At 42.4% G+C, this 20,913-nt stretch overlaps 1 protein-coding gene across 1 annotated transcript in view; it reads left to right on the forward strand.

Annotated features, from left to right (window-relative positions):
• Positions 1-4,827, forward strand: part of LOC311043917 (clathrin heavy chain 1-like) — a 32,364-nt gene extending 27,537 nt beyond the window's left edge. The window contains exons 22-24 of the mRNA XM_084055341.1: positions 231-360; positions 1,965-2,139; positions 4,504-4,827. Of these exons, the coding sequence (XP_083911467.1) occupies positions 231-360; positions 1,965-2,139; positions 4,504-4,729 (531 nt within the window). The 3' untranslated portion in view covers positions 4,730-4,827. The remainder of the gene's footprint in view (positions 1-230; positions 361-1,964; positions 2,140-4,503) is intronic.
• Positions 4,828-20,913: the final 16,086 nt, after the last annotated feature.

Raw genomic sequence — 20,913 nt, forward strand, 5'->3', positions numbered from 1 at the left:
CCAGGCTACAACACTGATGATGCGTCCCAGTTGCATCCATGTGATGTATTTCTTTATTATATGTACAGCGCAGCACATAACCCAAAGTCTGTAAGTGCTTTGACTGCACACATCCCCGGGTATGGACTAGTGTAACATAACACAAGGATGTTCACCGTGTTTGCCTCTCTCTGACTCTCCCTCTGTCTCCTTCTTTCTTGCTCTCTTGATCTATCCATCTTTCTCTCCAGGGTTCTATACTGGACCAAATAAAAACCTATGGGGCTCTGGCAGAGAAGGTGACGAGGAGATATACCAGACAAATCCTTCAGGGAGTCTTCTATCTGCATAGCAAGGAGATCGCCCACAGAGACATCAAAGGTAACTCCAACATCTATTTCAAACCACAATCGTGGTTTGAAATAGATTAAATTAAATTAGTTCACGTACACTTCTGAAACATGGCCAGTGTGCAGTACACCCACGCATAGTCAAAAGTCAAGCTAAATTGATTATAAACCCTCTGTAGCTACTATAAAACACTATAGGCAGTGGCGGACATTTTGTGGTTCCACAGATAAAAAACCCATTCATTTTTCCCAAAGAGATTTCTGAAAATATCCTACTATAATTCTAGTAACCTCTGTTTGTCTGTCTGGTGTCACTACCCGGTTCTCCTCAGTGGCTGGACCAATTGCTCTGATTTTGCACACAGCCATTGACCATTACCATCTGAACTTAACTGTGAAGCCCGTTTTTCGATTTCACCAAATCTCAGCTGTTTATTAACGTTTTGGTGTAAAAGAATGTCGCCATGGTTACGGGGCTGCCCAGCTGTGGGATGGCCCCGCGAGCTATGGGACGAACTGCCTCCCGGGTTGCCAGATCATGTGCGTATATCCCCCCACGGATGTGTCGACCGGGTATGGTCTAGTCCTACTATAATTCTAGTAACCTCTGTCTGTCTGTCTGTCTGTAGTGGTGTCACTACCCGGTTCTCCTCACTGGCTGGAGCAATTGCTCTGATTTCACACACAGCCATTGACCATTACCATCTGAACTTAACTGTGAAGCCCGTTTTTCAATTTCATCAAATCTCAGCTTCTTATTAGCATTTATGTGTCAAACAATGTCGCCTCCCGGGTTGCCAGACCCGGGAGATATGTGCGCATATCCCCCCACGGATGCGTCGACCGGACCGGGTATAATTATGATATACCGGCGGCCGGTGTTTTTGGCATTGTTTTGGGTTTCAAGCAGTGTTTGTGTGGCCAGAAGTGGAGGAGGATCATATATACGTCACGGGAGAAGGAAAAAAACGTGTGCATGTGATGCGGAAGTTTTCCGCGAGGAGATGTGAAGAGTGGTCGAGCCTACACTTCACACTCGCTCCATGCACACTCGGAGAGCCCGCTCGGCTCCTCCACTCGACTCCACTCGGTTCCTCCAAAAAGCGAATGACCAATTGGGACCAAACTATTTTCGGGTCAAGCTGGAGTGACCGAGTGGGGGAGAGTGGTCGAGATATTGGGTATTGGAATTCAGCTCTAGTTGCTGCCATTTAGCCTCCATACAAAAAGGGAAGAAAATTAAAACCCTGTAACTATCGCCCTGTCTCCATTCTGTGTTCAGTATCAAAGGTAATAGAAATGATCATATACAAACAAATGGGACATTTTTACATAATTTATTTTACATGATAATTACAATTTTTACACAATGTGTGCAACTGATGCTAATAAGGAAATGTTGCATGACATAGTAATTGGAAGAGTTTAATCCATGGACATCCAAACAGAATTAGACAGATCACCTTTCTCGGTTACTTTTTTAACGTGGCATTATACCCTGTTATTATATCTTGTTTTTTTATATTATTATTCCAGGCTGCTACATGTCACACCAGCATGTCACTGCACAGTTTTCTATCTGTGAGTGACAAATGAAACAAATAACTGTCCCTTTCTTGTATTCCTGTCCTCCAGGTGCTAACATTCTGAAAGATGCTTACGGGAATGTGAAGCTGGGAGACTTTGGAGCCAGCAAACTAATGGAGTCCATCTCCAAGTCTGTAACAGGATTTGAAACTCAAACTGGCACCCCCTACTGGATGAGCCCGGAAGTCATCAATGGCAAGTATGGACGGAAAGCTGACATATGGTAAGGATGTGGAAACGTTCATGTGAACATAGCATCATTTTTATTTACATTTACTTATTTATTTTCTTCAAAGCAAAGTTTTTGTCGAAAACTCACGCAAATCATTAATATCTACCATTTCTTTCTGGAGTCATGTGATCAAGATTATTGTCTCCGCCAGGAGACTATTGTTTTCGTTCTCGTCCTTCCATGTGTCCACCAAGCTAACATTGGTCAAGCTTCACGTGACACGTGACAATATGTTGAAAGGGTGTGCTTTGATTGGCTAGCGAGACGCATGATGAAATAGAGACCTATAAATAGGAGTGTCACTTTCAAAGACTATGTCTTTGGAAGTGAGGTAAGACACACCTATCCATCAGCCAAGCTAACATTGGTCAAGTGACACGTGACAATATGTAATATTGACAGGATTAATGTAGCCTGGTATCCAGCCTGCTTCGCTACGTTCGGCGGACTTTTTTTTCTCTCTTCGCTTCTCAGTCTGGAATGCCTCCTATCTCCAAGGGAGGCGGGACATGACAAACGTTTCGAATCGTGCCGTGGCTTCTGATTGGTCTGTGGTGCGGGGCGGGACAAAAAAAACAGTGTGATCGTTGTGATTCGTCATTCGTTTGAACAACATCCAATCAGCAACAACGTTGCCTAACGTAACATATGTAGTTCCAGTGTAGTTCTGCAAAACGAGTCAATGGGGTGCATTCCAGACTGATAAGCGGAGAGAGAGAAAAAAGTCAGCCGAACGTAGCGAATCAGGCTGGATCCCAGGCTAGGATTAATGGAGAGTATCTTTTCCTCTAGAGACGCATGATGAAATAGAGACCTATAAATAGGTGTGTCACCTCCAAAGACTATTTATGTCTTTGGAAGAAAACTATGGTTAAAGATAGGGTAAGTGATTTCCTTTGGTTAAAATAGCACGGGTCCGCTGGCGGAGACCTGTGCTCCGAGGAGCACATTTTGTAGTTATTATTTGATTCATATTCCATTGTAATTGGGTTACGATTGATGTCTAAAGTTTGCGTGAGGGACCCGCTTTGCAAAACATGATACAAATCATGAACGCAGCGTCTGATCTGCCCCAAATTTGACCCAATGAGTGGCATCGAATCAGCACAGAGCTAAAATCGATTTCACTTCCAACCATGGGGGCAGCACATATGTCAGTCTTTCTTGCAGATAATTTAATAATCAGCTTTTTCAACAAATTATGCACAGATGGTCTTGTGATTGTGACAATGACCATTAAACAGGGTTTTAATACACTTGCCTGTGATTAGATTAACACAATTGTGGGCGGGGCCTATTTCGTACAAATAACTCCATATGTCATGAATGCAACCTCCAATCATACCCAAATTGGAATCACATGTTGAGGGGCCTCTATAGAGCTTTCAATTACGCCCACAAGGGGCACCACAAATGTTAAAATTTGCACCTTTACAAACTCTTATTTCCCCCCCACATCTTCCTTGTGTCATGATGGTTGCAAGTTGCAACCCATGACTGACACAGTCCTGGGTAGAAAACCCGGCCTGGCGGAGATCTGCCCGATTAAGACCTAAGGCCGATTCTACAAATGTCTTCTAAATCCTATCCTAACAGTTTTTCTGAAAAACGTATGTTGCTACAGTATATCAGTGGTGCTCAAACTTTTTCATGTCAAGGACCCCCACAATGATATGTATTTGGCTGCGGACGGACCCCCATCTCAAAATATTTTGTTTCAGGGACCCAAGAAGCAAAGATTTGAGTTAAAAATGTCCGCTTTAAAACAAATGTATTCAAAGATTTGCTCAAATTGTCACAATTCTACAAGCTCATAGTGCGGCACGAAATTAAGCACTATGAGCTTGTTTATCTGCTATTTTTGATAAGCCAAAGAAATCTAAAATGACACACAGATGCTTTCCCGTGTTTTAATTGAATTTGGTTTAAAAATATATATACATACTGTATATATATAAAAAAGTTGCTGTCCGGCAGAAACCGGCTAACTCCATTTTTCTGCTTTTGCATTTTTTTTTCCATAAATCAGGGCTATTGAACACCCTTTACATCTGTGTGTTGATTAAAATAATAGTGAACCAATGAAAAGTATTAAAAAGCGCTTCTGACAAAACTAGCTAACTCCATTGGATCCTCAAACGTTCTGCTAAACCAGCTAACTCCACCAAAGGGGGATGGAGTTAGCTGGTTTTGCTTTGAGGTCCATTTAGCTGTTCTTATCAATGATGAACAAAACCTCCTAACTCCACTTTTTGTTTTGTTTTTGTCATTTCCTGAAAAATGAACATTTTGGAGTTGGTTTCTGCCGGAAAGCAGATATATACATATAATATTAATACTTGTCATTTCCCTCAGGAGTGTTGGCTGCACCGTTGTGGAAATGCTGACCAAGAAACCTCCATGGGCTGAGCTGAACTCCATACAAGCCATGTTTAAGATTATCTCAGAGACCACAAAGCCCACGCTTCCTGAGGAGGCGTCTGAGGACTGCAGAAACTTCATACGGCGAGTGTTTGTGAAGGAAAATTGGAGGCCAACTGCAGAAGATCTACTCAACCACCCCTTTGTTCAGGGTGTCTGAACAATCGGCACAGTGGTTCTCAAACCTTTTTCATGTCAAGGACCCCCAAAATGTATTTGGCCGCGGACCCCCATCTCAAAAATATGTTTTGCCAGGGACCTCCAGAAGCAAAGATTTGTGTTAAAAATGTTCACTTAAAAAAAAAAAAAAAACTATTTCTATTTTTGAATAGCCAAAGAATAAAATATGGTTACGGTGGTTAAATGATTGTGACGCTGGTTAAATGATTGTGACGCTATATTAACTGCAGAAGATCTTCTCAACCACCCTTTTGTTCAGGGTTGTTAGATCCCACCATCCTGTCAAATTTCAGGCCTATCTCCCAACTCCCATTCCTCTCAAAGGTCTTAGAGAAAGTGGTTTATGTCCAGCTCCAGCTGTTTTTAACCACAAATAATATCCACGAGAAATGTCAGTCCGGATTCAAGCCTGGCCACAGTACCGAAAACCGCTCTTTTAAAAGTATTTAATGATCTAATTGTATCTGTTGATAAGGGCAACTCTGCTGTCCTAGTACTGCTTGACCTGACTGCCGCCTTCGACACAATTGACCACATAATTATTTTACATAGGTTAGAATATCACGTAGGTATCACAGGCACAGCCCTCAAGTGGTTCCAACCATATTTAGCCAACAGGTCAACAGCTTCTCCATTCGCCTAGGGGACTACACATCCACCAAGGCCCCCCTTACTTGCGGGGTCCCCCAAGGGTCGATCCTGGGCCCTATCCTTTTTCTGCTATATTTGCTACCGCTAGGGCCCATCATCCAAAAACATAACATATCATTTCATTGCTTTGCAAATGATATCCAGCTATACATGCCATTACAATCAACATCCATCAACTCACACCAACTCCTGTTAGACTGCTTATCTGACATCAAAGATTGGATGAGTATACATTTCCTAGAATTGAACAAAAACAAAACGGAAGTAATCCTCTTTGGCCCCCACTCCTCCGTCCCTCCCCCCGACTAGGCTCCCGAAGATCCAACATTCACCCCTACGTGAAGAATCTCGGCATCACTTTTGACTCCAATTTTAAATTTGACAAGCAGGTCAGCTCGGTGGTTAGCTCCAGCTTCTACCAGCTGCGCCTATTGGCCAAAGTCAAGCCCTACCTCTCTCCTAGCGACCTCGAGAGAGTAATTCATGCCTTCATTTCCTCCAGGCTGGATTATTGTAATTCACTCTACATTGGCATAGACCAAGCTCTGCTCAGACGCCTCCAGCTCATCCAAAACGCCGCCGCCCGTCTCCTCACGGGTACTAGGCGGCGTGAGCACATCACCCCTGTTCTGGCCTCTCTCCACTGGCTTCCAGTCCGCTACAGAATTAATTTTAAGGTTTTATTGTTTACTTTTAAATCACGTAACGGACTAGCCCCGCCTTTTATCACGGACCTCATTGATAATTACACCCCATCCAGACCCCTAAAGTCGGCCGACCAGCTCCTACTGACTGAGCTCTTGACAAATAAACGCTCCAGAGGTGACCGAGCCTTTGCCGCACCCGCCCGAGGTTCTGGAACAGCCTTCCATTCCACATAAGAGCCGTTCAGTCCATAATCACATTTAAATCACTATTGAAGACCTATTTCTTCTCACTGGCCTTTGAGCAATAAAGCAGACGCTCCACGACCATTGATCCTACCTCACTGTGTTTCTGCTATGCAATTTTAATTAGTTTTTCTACCATAAATGTCTTGTATTTTTCGTATTTTTGTATTGTATTTTTCACCGGATGTATTGTACTATTGTGTTGTACAGCACTTTGGTTGACTTCGGTCATTGTAATGTGCTCTATAAATAAAATTTGAGTTGAGTTGAGTGTGTCCCCTCTAGTAACGGGAGGTCAATGCAAATTTCTATCGAAAGGAGGTGTTCACTGACGCCTTTTTTCCTTTTTCTCCTTTGTACATAATAGTGTTTTGTATTTGTTGATGACATGTATTATTGTGTAATTTTGTTATGTTATGTTGATGAATTGAATACATAAGACCACAATGTCTCCAGGACTTTTTTTGTGTAATCCTTTTAGCCTTAATGTCTGACTGTACCACGTGCTGTTTACATTTCTGACCAATAAAGTATTCAATCAGAGCACAGTGGTTCTCAAACTTTTTCATGTCAAGGACCCCCAAAATGATATGTAAAATGATATAATAAGGGGACTGTGGACCCCTTTTGTGCCAGCGAACTCCAGAAGAAAAGATGTGTTGAAAATGTAAAAAAAACAACATTTTTTTAAGTGAACATTTTAAGTGAAAACTAAATTGTTCACTTTATGCAAAAAGATTTTTCAAAAATAGCAGATCTACAAACTCATAGCGCGGCACAAAGTGACACGCTATGAGCTTGTTTATCTGCTATTTTTGAATAGTAAAAACTAAGTTTAGTCAACAAACAACAGGAAATAGCAACATACTCACACTCCCAAAACGTATTATAGGGACTTCAAGGGACAAATCTGACTAACCGGCAAACCTGGCGGGGGTCCCCTTCACGTCATTTGACGTTGTCCCGGTCACTTCTGCATTCTTGGAATGCAGAAGTGCAGTTCTCAAAGCCAAGACGCAAAAGTGTGACGGCTACATTTAAAATGACAGAGTCTAAAGCGGACTTAAACCACGAGAGGCACCACCATTCATTACAATAAGTTCCATATTGCAGTTTTAAGTGAATTCAACTGTATAGTGAATATAGGTCGCAGCACAGTACACGCACACATTTATTTAAACGCATCACTATTCTGGTTGTGTCATAATAGGCAAACATTCAGCCAAAATAGCCGATCTTGTAATAGATTGGGTATTTATTGGTGAAGAAATGATGGTGTGTGGAGGAGAAAAGCCGGGGGACAAGGAAAGACCCCTATAGGGCCGCGACCCCCCAAAATAATCATATTTGAACTGGGAACCCCCACCCTGACAAGCACTTAGAATTGGAGGAGCTGATGCAATAAATGTACTTGGTTCCAAATTTACTTGGTTACAACGCGTTGTGAGCTTGTAGACCGTCTATTTTCACAATTGTTGCTTCTTTCTTGGTTATATTTGACAATTTGGCCAATGTTTTATATTATACTTTGTTTATTACTCTTGACGCAGTAATGGTCTTATTTGTTTTATATATAAAACATCTTAAAATCCACTCATAACTGTATTATGTTGGTTTGTTTACTGTTGAGTGAGAAAACAATGTTGCATATTAAACAAATCATCTGGGGACCCCCGCAAAATCATTTGGGGACCCACAGTTTGAGAACCACTGCCCTAGGGGACTCCGGTTAACAAAGTATATTGTTTAAGACTTAAACCACTTTGGAGTGGTTAAAAAAATACTAGCAGAGCTAATCCTTTAACCGTCTATAGTGCAATTAATTCAGTTCATTTGTAGATTCATGTACTGTCGAACGTGCAAAACTCAAGATTGTTATGTGTTATATAGGAGCCCATAAGATTACAATGTGTGGGTTTAGATTCATAACAACAAGAATAACAATAACAAATGAAGAGGAATCAATAAACCCCAAGACAACATTAGTGTTGATTCCCAAACCTTTATTAAATCAATATTCCATCAGTATGTTTTCTATGCATGTATGCATGCATCAATGCAGCATGGTCCAAGTATATTCACTGTATGGGCCTACTGGCTGTATGCATGCATCAATGCAGCATGGTCCAAGTATATTCACTGTATACTGGCTGTATGCATGTGTAGCAGGGCGGTATGAATTAATATAATTATATATAGCCAACTACGCCACCTAGGGAGTTGCACCCCAGGAAATATTTATAATGTAAACCAACCACCTGAACATATATTGCTCCTCACACAAGTTCGTTTGCACAATAAAGTATAAAGGCAGAAACGGTGTTTATACAAAGTACAAAAAGCTTTCTTGTATTTTAACCTCAATAATAAAATAGCATGACATTCAATAACTAAAAACAATGTAACAATGCACTTAATAATAAAACCTATTTGCCTATAGGGCCCGTAAGGGGGAGTAAGGGGGAGGGTGAGCAGGCGGAGGATGGGCCGTGGGTAGAGTGGGAGCCAACGCCCATCCTACTACACATGTATCAATGCTGGGTCCAAGTCTATACACTGTATACTGTACTGGCTGTAAACATCGATGCATCATGTTCCAAGTCTATTCACTGTATGCTGGCTGTATGACTTGACAGTGTCCAGGTTTTCTTCAGAATAGGTATGACACTGCACACTGATTAATTAATGCATAAATACTATCCTTTTAAAATGTGTAGCGTATTTGCATAGGAACTAAATATGGCACATTAGTTGTCCACTATAGGGCTAGGTCTATGTATTGTGGTAATATTATTCACCAGTCATTTTGTACGTCTGTGGCATAAAATAAAGTGCGATGGAAATGTCGATCACAAGGCGGCCATGGTGGTGACCCCTGATCTGGAGCTATACTCACAGAGCCGCTGTGTTATATTATATTCCATGTATCACGTGGATAAATGTTTTTTTTTAAATGGCCTGTCTGAGAAAGACCGCTGAGCCGTGACTGGAGTGTTGTTACATTCAGAACAGTTACATAACCAGAGGGGAGAATACAGACCTTGAATACAGTTTATTGCATTGGTTCTCAATGGGAGGGTTCCAGGGGGTCTCCAGCAAAAGTATCTAACATAGCATCACAATCCTTTTAACCACGTTATCCATTCATACGTTGGCTATTCAAAAATAGAAGATCTACAAGCTCACAGCGCGACACTTTGCGCCGTGCTGCGATATATGTTTTGAGTTTTTTTTAACACTAATCTTCTCTTCTGGGGGTCCCTGGAACAAAAAATGTTCCGATGGGGGCCAAATACATAATTAATTTAGGGGCCCTTGACATGAAAAAGTTTGAGACCCACGTGTTTATTGCATCTAAGGAGAGCAAGCTTGCAGTGCAGCACAAAGTGACGCGCTGTGAGCTGAGAATCCCCTGGAACCCCCCCAAGGACCCCTAGGGGTCCCTGGAACCCCACTTTGAGAGCCACTGAGTCAGATGGACGAACGGACAGACAGACAGACAGACAGACAGACAGACAAGCAGACAGACAAACAGACAGGAAGGTAGGCAGTCAGACAGACAGACAGACAGACAGACACATATAACAAATCCTGTGAACTATATGTTTCACGGTATACGGCACAGTTCGCTTATTGTCTTTGTCTCCGCCAGGAGACTATGTTTTCGTTCTCGTCCTTCCGTGTGTCCGTCCACCAAGCTAACATTGGTCAAGCTTCACGTGACACGTGACAATATGTTGAAAGGGTGTGCTTTGATTGGCTAGCGAGACGCATGATGAAATAGAGACCTATAAATAGGTGTGTCACTTCAAAAGGTCATTTATACCTTTTGAAGTGAGGTAAGACAGGATTAATCAGGAACAGTACTGGCGGAGACCTGTGCTCCGAGGAGCACATTTTCTAGTTGGTTCCCGTAGTAAAAAAAAAGAGCCATCCATCCATTGGCATCCATTGGTTCACTGAGATATGAGAGATATGTCTTACTGACTGGTGTTTGTAGCGCCATGCTCCATACCGTGTGTGTGTGTGTGTGTGTGTGTGTGTGTGTGTGTGTGTGTGTGTGTGTGTGTGTGTGTGTGTGTGTGTATTTTGAGCAATGTCCCTTTGGGCAAAGATCGATGACTCACTCCGTCAGACGTGAATGTTTTGGCTCAAGCCATGCAGCAAAGCATGCAATATTCATCTGAACAGAAATCATTTTTAGAGTAAAAAAATATCAGAAAAGACATCTGTCGGCTCCAAAAATCCCTAATCAGTCATGGTCTAACCCTCACATGTCACCCAACTGTGGGGCTACAGGCTCGATATTATATTCTCTGGAGTTACAGTCATTCAGTGTTTCTCAATGTAGTCCGGGGACCCTTCGGGTTCCAGGGGGTCCCCAGCAAAATGTGTAACCACTTTAATCGTATTTCATTCTTTAGCTATTCGAAAATAGCCAATCTGCAAGCTCGAGCCGTGTAACGATGCGTCACATTTCTGACAAACTTGGAATGATTTTGGGGGGGTAAGGCGAGCTTTTATAGTGAACGGAAGCGACTTGAATGGAGATGGCTTGATTTTAGGAGTGTAGCCCTGCTCCTGAACCTACAATAGGAGCTCCTGATACAAAATATTTTCAGATGGGGGTCCGAGGGGGTCCTCGACAAATGTTTGAGACTTAATTCAAGTAATTGAACTTAGTGTAACTCTTAGCACCAGACATACAGGGCAGCGTCAAAGAAAATTCATGATTTTCCGCAAGTTGGATTCTAACCCCACGTCCTCATAAGACAAAAAATAATAATAATAATAATAAGACACTTTCATTGACTTTTCAGTGACCTTTTCTTACCGTTCCCGAGACGGAAGAAAAGCAGCCCCAGCGTCGGCTAGCAATTCAGGCAGGCCTCTCCAACGTGCATCGTTTTCCTTTCATCCACTCGGCTTTATCTCCACGAGCAGTGCACTCTCCTTTATGTATTCTCCCCGTTATACTTTGATTCCCCCGCCGCTTTCATTTCCCCCTGCAGCCTCATTCTCTCTCTCTTTTGCCATCTTTCCTTCCGTGCGTTTCGTGTCCCCTCGCAGGTGGCGGGTCAGATTTGATTCAGCGTTTCCCGAGGACCCCGTCACTTCCTTCTTTTCTTGCTCCTGCTCACAGATGGGGCTGTAGAAACGAGACCCCTGGGACGAGGGGGGGGCGCGCGTTCGCACGCCGACCGCTTGGCTGCCCACTCAGCCCAACAGTGTATATTTACAAAACCCCACAGACTGTTTCTCTATTCTCACTTCTGTCTCTCTCCCTCTCCCTCTCCCTATCCCTCTCATACATCTCAGAGGCGCAAATATTATTGTTTTACTCCAACAATTATATTTGTCAGCATTAGATACTTTGCAGATGATTACATTGCAAGACACTCATTAAAGCCCTATTTTCTACGTGGGCTATTGGGCAATGCATAACGTTGCAACGCATTGTGAGTTTGTAGATTTTTTATGGTCTGTCTGTCTGTCTGTCTGTCTGTCTGTCTGTCTGTGTCTCTGTATGTCTCTCTCTCTCTCTCTCTCTCTCTCTCTCTCTCTCTCTCTCTCTCTCTCTCTCTCTCTCTCTCTCTCTCTCTCTCTCTCTCTCGTCGATTTGAGCTTCCATTTGAGTGGTCAGTATCGTCCATGGTGAGCGGGACTTGGCTGAGGTGATGTGTGGGAAACCAGTGTTTGTCAAACTTTTTCATTTCAAGGAACCCCAGTTTGATAGACGTTATTAGGCCACTGTCACAGAGCAGCATCTTGTAGACTAATTTCCCCCATATGTTTATGCAGTTCGGCATTACACAACATTCATACATACATTCATATTATACAAACATATGCTATGCTTGTAACTTCTAGAATCCCATATGTCACATAGAAGGTGCACGTTCTGTAACGGGGGAGCGGCCTGTTGAAGCGTAGCTGTATAGTTGGGTGATTGCTGCCTGATGATGTAATTGAGGGGGTGCCTGTTAATCCTGTTAGCTGATTGATTAGAACATTGGGAACATCTTTGGTGGGGATTGCTATTATATTGTGGTTGGTTGATTAGAAATGGGAGGGTGGAGTCTGTAGAGTATATAATGGAAACAGCTCAGATAGCGGGAAGGCTGCCTTGAGGGAGAGGTTGACACTTTGCCCCTCCATAAATGTTTGTCATTTTGTTAGATTTTTTTGTTGTATTTCCACTTTTTGTTGTCCTGGATCGAATTCAGATCTTCATATGTTTTTTTACTGAATTTGTGCCAATCAACACACCCACTTTGTGACAGCCACGGAAGCCCATTTGATATGATTTTATTTTTAATCTCTTGAGACCCCAGTAAAATCAGTACATTGACACTTTTTTGTGCCAAGGACCCCCAAATAAATATATATTTGGCTGTGGACCCCTGTCTGAAAATGTTTTGTGCCAGAAAAGAAGATTTGAGTTTGAAAATGAAAAATGACACTTTAACACTTTCAAGTTAATTTTTTTTAAATATTCAAAAATAGCAAATGTACAAGAGCTTTCTGAAAAATGAAAAAAATCTCAAAGAAAAAAGGACACAGATTGCTTTCCTGGTTTTTATGAGTTAAAGGCAGACATCCCACCCAGGAGAAAATCTTTTCCGGGAGGTGCACGCACATGCACGCACTCTGCGCGCAAACAGTCCGTGCACGTGCGTGAAATGTTCGTACTTTTTTCCCGGTTTTATTTTGTTTTTTTCTTTAATTATGCATTTGTTTATGTTATGTCATTCTTATTTTTGCCTGATTTTACGGATTTATTATCATAGACTATAATCATAATATGCAACGGGAGCAAGTCTAACCCAGTGTTTACAATGAAGGTTTCACAAAGGAGGAACTTAAATTTGACCTACAATTTATCCATCTCCAAAGGGCACCTTTTTCTGTTTGGATAAATCACAGACTCTTAATAATAATAATAATAATAATAATAATAATAATAAGGATAATAATAATAAATTGTATGTATATTGCACTTTACATTTGATACAAACCTCAACGTGCTACAGTACAGAATAAAAAACATTTGCATAAAACAATCTAAGTATCTCTATTTGACCAATATAAATCTACAGTACAAGCACATACATACAGTATATCTTAATCTATCAATCCCAAGTAACACTCCATCTCTTATTTGATCAATACTCACTGAATCAGTTATCTTAAAAACTAGCAAATCTACAAGCACTTAAACAGATCTTTATCTATACACATAGTCACTTTAAACTCTTTCGGCCTGCAGTATTAGTTATTTGGGCATCATTAGTGTAGCTATTAAAGCCATGAGCAGATCTACAAGGCAAGCTCACACCCCTTGTAAGCTTGTAGATCTTCGAATTCCACTGTTTGAATTCATTCGCCACGCATTTTTAGCTTTGATCTCTCTCATCAAAATTGATGTACTGTATATAATAAATTGGTAACAGCAGCAGCAGCTGCACTGTGCTTTTTTTTTGCAAACTGTTAATAAAGTATTCAATCAAAGCTACAAAGAGGACATAAGTGGCCTACATATACGGCTGAAGTGGTTAATGTATGTTTTGTAATAATAATCACAATTTAGAAACTAACTAATAATTAAAGTTGTCAATAATTGTAGTGGAGTAAAAGTACAATATTTGAGAAAATTGTAAAGTAAGTAAGTAAAGTAAAAAATCACACCCAGTGTGAAGTGGGCGGTGTGGTCACAGTGGTCATCACAGTGATGGAAGTTCACTTAAAGAAAAGTAATATTTCTGAAGTGTATGGTGCTATTTATTAACAATAAATAAACAATGGTTGGTCCACAATGGGTGATTCACTTAAAAAAAAACGTTTGTCCGTTTGTCCGTTTCAGCACAGGCTTTAAACAGCTATAACTCCAGTTCGCAGCATGCCAGCAAGTCCAAATTTGGTATGTGGACTTAGACCACTAATAGGGACGAGCATTGATTGCTGAAGCCCCGCCCCGCCCTATTATAGCGCCACCAGGAGGCCACTCATCAAAGGCACCGCTTCCTTCACACAGGGTGCGATTTTTTTTAAATGCATGGTCCTATTTATAGGGCTATGCACATGCGTCATGTGTTTCACTAGCCAATCATAGAGTCAGCCAATAGATTTGCATTGAATGTGTAGGGGTTAGGGGGGTACAATGGTGGCCAATCACGGTGCAGGGTTAGGGGGGTACAATGGTGGCCAGTGATTTGCATTGAATGTGTAGGGTTAGGGGGGTACAATGGTGGCCAATCACAGTGCAGCGAATGTCGATGTCCAAACCTCACATACAGTATAGGGGCGGTTGCACCGCCCAAAAATACTTCAAGATTTTACTTAAGTACAGTACTCAATTAAATGGACTTAGTTACTATCCACCACTGAAATAGAGTGAGCTGACTTCCGATACTCTGTTACAAGTAAAAGGCCTGTATTCAAAATTGCACTACAAAAAAATTGCCGATCCACAAGGTTGCGACGCGTCTTGAGCTTGTATCTGTTATTTTTGCATAGCCGAAGTATATAGTGCTCATGCGGTGTATGTTTTGTATTAATAGTTTAATGAGCAGAGTATTAATAACTAAATAGTTCAAATAATTGTATTGGAGAAAAGAAGTACAATATTTTCCTCTGAGATGTAATGGATTGGAAGCATAACGTAATACAAATGTTAGATACTCAAGTAAAGCACCTCAAAATTGTACTTAAGTACAGCCCTTGAGTAAATGTCAGTGGCACTGACGAAAAGACAGGAGGCAGAGCTGGAAGTTGCAGATTTGAGGATGCTACGATTCTCATTAGGAGTGACAAGGAGGGACAAGATCAGACATGACTATATTAGAGAATCAGCCCAGAGTAGAAGGTTTGGGGATAAAGCAAGAGAGGCGAAGTTGAGATGGTTTGGACATGTGAAAATGGAGGAAACAATAAAATAATGGAGGGAACAATAAAATAATGCTGAAGATGGAGCTGCCAGGCAAGAGGAGAAGAGGGAGGCCAAATAAGAGGTTTATGGATGCGGCGAGAGAGAGCACATACAGGTGCCTGGAGTGACCAAGGGAGAAAACAGAAGCAGATGGAAACAGATGATCCACTGTGGCGACCCATCCATCCATCCATCCATCTTCAACCGCTTATCCGGAGCACCAGACTTCCGTTTCCAGGGCAACATTAGCAACTTCCTCCTGGGAGATCCCGAGGTGTTCCAAGGCCAGCGTGCAGATATAATCCCCCCATCTGGTCGTTGGTCTGCCAGGGGGTGTCCTCCCAGTGGGACGTGCCCAGAGCAAGGGGCAAGGCTGAGATATTTACTATGAGGCCAACCCGGATGTTTAGTAAATGTCCAGCGAGAGGCGCTGTTTCACCCGTGCCGACCTGTGAGTTCAGAAAGAATTTATTTTAACGCAAGCCGATGGGTTTTTACCAACTTTCAGACTCGATTTTCTTACTGTAATAAAAATTGTCATAAATTCTATATGCTTCCAGTCGCTAGTTTAAAGTCTCCTTTCAATCATCAGGATATGCGTTTTGCTAAATTATGGTTCTATTTATTATAAAATTGACGATAAAGTAGGCTATTCTCTAGGATGGGCGGGATGATTTGATTGACACGCTACACAACCAATAGCATTCATTCCCCGCCCCCCGCTCTTGATTGACAAGTTACCCAACCAATAATGGTCTGAACTCATTCTGACGCGTAGTGAAAGATGGCGGAGCCACAGTCTGCAGCAAAGGATTCATTTTCGGTCTGTAGAAAGCAGCGGAGGGGGTTTGTCCATCTCATTTATACAGTCTATGGCCCAGAGGACCTCCCCAGGGAGACGCTCTGGAGGCATCATTACTAGATACCCGAACCACCTAAGCTGGCTCCTTTCCAAGTGAAGGAGCAGCGTGGACAGCAGCTGTGGCGACCCCCGAGTGGACATTAGCCGAAAGAAGAAGAAGACTTAAAGTTGTAGTGTAATGTACTTTCCACCATTGCCGGTTCCTGGTGCCTCCTGTCAGAGCGGTGTGCAGAGCGTCCTGATCGACACTGTTCTGGGCTTTAAGTACTACCTCACGCCCTGAGCAATTATGGACCCCCACTTCAGCATCGCCTCTCAAAGACACGCAGGGCTGCTGCTGCTGCTGCACATGTATTGTAGGGAACAGTGCCATTTCTGCCAGTGAATTATTCATCTCTTACATTACTGGGGGAATGATTTAGGTCCTTACTATGTGTAGCAAAAATTCACTTTCACCTGTGGTAGTTTTTTTTTTAACAGCCAACCCTGCCACGTGTGTGATTTAAGTGGGGCTATTTCTCATGCTGTTGGGACCGTTGAGACAGCTGCACACACAAATTCCAACACATAATGATGCAGCATTTCTCACCCAACCACGGGTATGGTGATGAGATGGTGGCTGTTTATCGCCCACTCACCCACAGAATAGCTTTATTTGGTGAGGATTCTCACAGCAGCGCTGCATGGCCCCCGATGACTGTTTGTTTATTTCTTCGCCGTCTTTCGTCGTATTCAGTGATGTTATACGTTCTACTAATGCTATAGCAATAAGCTGAAATCTACTGTATTAGGGCTACCGTTTATTGTATTGATTACTTTTTTCAATTAATCGAATAATCAAGAAGCGTGTTTTTTTTACTCACAGCATGCATGCACGTACGCACACATGCACACGCACACGCGCGCGCACACACACACACACACACACACACACACACACACACACACACACACACACACGTCCTTGTGGAACCACCGTAACCTTATTTTATGCTTTGGTTTACAATGCATGAGATGCGGTCTTGAGCGTGCAGAGCAATTCTTCTCTTGTGGGGGTCCCTGGCACAAAATCTTTTCAGATGGGGGTCCGTTGCCAAATGCAAATCAATTTGGGGGTTCCTTGACATGAACATGTTTCGGTGGCACTGACCTATATTACATAAAGAAGCCAGTCAGATTTTTTTGGTACAGTACACAGTAAAATCCTAAGCAGATATTGAACTCTTGCATTTTGACACTCTCAAGGTGGTTACACACCGGCGAATATGCGAATATACGCAAAATTCGGACTCGTTCCGAATAATTAAAAGACGCTTTTTTCGCTACGCGAAACGGATGTGGAAGCTTGCATTGACTTTATAAGGTTTATAAGGTGTGTAAGATCCTTTAGAGTTAAATGAACGCTGAGGATTTTTTACTGTGTACCTGGGTTGGCTTTCTTTGCCTTAGTTGACTTGACTGTGAATGTGTGTAATATCTTAAGACTTTCTCATCCTACAGTAAATCACTCACTTGCTGTGGCTGAGGTCTCCCGCGCTTGATAAACGGCAGCAGTCTGCTCGCAGTGAGCTGATCCATTTCTCCACACACACACACACACACACACACACACACACACACACACACACACACACACACACACACACACACACACACACACACACACACACACACACACCACCGCCTCACCTGCACGCACATCGCAAATAGCAGATTGTGAGCTATTTTCCCTGCTCGACACTGTACTGTATGTGTTTCACTGTATAAACTAGATAAGGGGCGATCAGCTGGGTGCATATCTCCACCAGGCTGGGTTGCCCATGTCATTCAAGTGGTCAGACGGGTGGGCCGCGTGCATTTCTTTCATTTTATCAGCATCACAATGAAAACTAATTTTTAAATAAAAAATACTATGATATATATTTTTTTTAATAGGCTATTATCAAAAAATATATATATTTTTGACCAATTATCTGGTGGCCCACTTGCAATATCCACCAGTGAGCCCCCGACCCAGAGGTTGGGAATCGCAGATCTACATAATAAATCAGGCTTAATGGGCTGCAGTTGGCTGGTCAGGATGCCCTGCATGCATGAGATAGAGGGGGTGATGGGAGACACGTGTCTTCACTGCATAGTCTGTTGAAACCCCCCCCCCCCCCCCCCCACACACACACACACACACACACACACACACACACACACACTGCACATGCACATGCACATGTTCGTATTACTATACTTGTGAGGACATCAACATTTTAGGACGTCAATTTTTGTAGATCTGCTATTTTTTCAGTGCACAACACTGGCGTGCAACTAAGTGTAAATCAGGCATGTAACTCTATCTCTAATTCCGAAACCTAACCCCAAAATGTCTAATTGTAGTCCTAACCCCAACCTGAATCTTTTTTTCTAATTGTAAAGCTATCTCTAGAAACCTTTTTCTTTAACCATAAAACAATCATTTCTCTTGTGAGGACCAGGACAATGGTCCTCACAACAATGTCTATTTCTGAAATACAACTACTGGCGCTCACAAGTATAGTAATACAAACACACTCACACACACGTACGCACTCACGCACGCGCAGTCCATTCAGCGACGCATTCCACAAGCAGACACACATTAATAACCGCCACAGACACTCAGAAATAACTTATGGGGCGTTTGGAGAAAGAGAAAACACACACACACACACACACACACACACACACACACACACACACACACACACACACACACACACACACACACACACACACACACACACACACACACACACACACACGAACGGTGAGCTGTACAACATAATCAATTTCAGGGGTGCACAAATACACGCCACTTTATTATACAAATAATACATGAACATTAGGATCCCGCTAATGCAGCCAATTTGTCTTTCTGAGAGTCGCTAATGGCATGAAACAGTCAGGAAGCAACTCAACGCAGAGAGAGAGAGAGAGAGGGAGAGGGAGAGAGAGAGACGAAGATATGTCGACGCTTTCCATTAAAAATTGAAATGCAATCAGTGTTGTAATCTTTGGGTGCGACTGTGGCTGGAGAGTCAATGGTGCTGAAACAAACAGGCGGTTCAATCTGATATCAATCAATCACTGGTGCTCCAACTGGATCAAAGTGCTGATACAGAGAGATGTGTGTGTGTGTGTGTGTGTGTGTGTGTGTGTGTGTGTGTGTGTGCGCGAGAGAACACAGAGCACAGACAGATGCATGATATTGTTTTTTTGTTTGTTTTTTCTTTATTCATTGATATCATTTTTTCACCTTGGCGTGAAAAAAATGGTGTGTGAGCTAAGAACGACACATGAACCAAAAACTCAAAAGAACAGGACCAGAGCTATAATAGGCGGTTGAATTCCCCCCCGTGGGATCAATGAAGGTCTATTCCATTCCAAAAGTAAACTAACGCACAGTTGTGGGAAATGTTCCGTTTTTTGGGTCTCCTGTTGAGAAACTGTTCAAAAAAATAACAGCTTCTCAACAGGAGGTTATTTGAGGATTGTCCATTAACGTCGTGCTGTGCATTCTAAAATGCCTTACTTGCAAGTAACGGAGAAAAAAAAGAAAAGTCTTGCCTATGGGACACCATTATCTCTCAAAAATGTGTTCAAATGTCATCACTCTCTAACCGGAGAATAATCCTTCAGTCTATTAATGCCTCTATTACGCCACAGTCTAAATCCACCTCTAAATAAGCCCGGGCTGCAAATCAGGGCTGTTTCACAATAGTGGTGAAAAAGTCAACACACTAATCGCCTTAAGTGTATTAAGTATATAATCAGGTTGTCACAGCTCCATATAATAGTACTTGATTCATTTAAAAAGCAATATGTCACTCCCGCCGGCACCCGGCCAGCCAGAATTTGGATTATTATGTTTGGTAAGACTAGACTCCCTCCGTAGAGTGGTGGCTGCAGTCTATCTAGCTATCTTAAAGGAGAATTCCAGACATTTTAAGTGTTATCTTGTGTGATGTGTGTCGCTTATCACTCACCACAATAGAAAAGCCCATTGAGTTATTCCAGAGAATCCCCTCTTGGCCGTTCTGGCGACCCCCTCCTTGGCATAATGGGAGAGTGTGGATGTCTGAAAATCGCCTATTTTAACAAATGCAAAGTCTGTTTTTTTTCTCCTAGTACTCATTGTGGAGTCTCATGATACCCTAACAGGCGCTGAAAGTCCCCGACGAGCTAATGCTAATGCAGAACGAGCTAACGCTGGTTGCTTGTTTCTCTCCCAGAACCTGGCAACTCGAGTTGCCAGGGAGAGAAACAAGCAACCAGCGTTAGCTCGGAATTCTCCTTTAACTACTTAAACCAGGGGTATTCAACAGCAGGTCCGGGACCCCTAAGGGGTCCTCAGAGTTACTACTACAAATCTTTGTGTGATAGGAACGTTTTTTTTTGGTTTTGTTTTTACATTAACCACAATCCTAGCATCCCTGTTCTGGTGGGAATGCATTAGCCAAGAATAGCATGATCTACAAGCTTGATCTACGAGCTTGTAGATCGGCTATTTTCGGCAAATATGTTTGGTGTGTGGGGAAAAAAGAGCAGACGAAGGTCAAGTTGTCTAAGTATTGAGGGTTTAAGTGGTTAATGTTTGAAAATACACCTGAGTCCATACACATAAATCCAACACAACGCTACACAAAGACAAACAAGTCTACGAAGCTATCGATGAAATCTATGACAAGTTTAATCTGCAACTCAATTTTATACAATATGCAGGGGCGGACTGGCCATTTGGCATACCAGGCATATGCACGGTGGGCCGCTGGGCCAGTGGGCATTTTTTAGAAAAATGTTTT

This window comes from Gymnoscopelus microlampas, assembly GCF_963454915.1.
Source record: "Gymnoscopelus microlampas genome assembly, chromosome: 4".
NCBI lineage: Eukaryota > Metazoa > Chordata > Actinopteri > Myctophiformes > Myctophidae > Gymnoscopelus > Gymnoscopelus microlampas.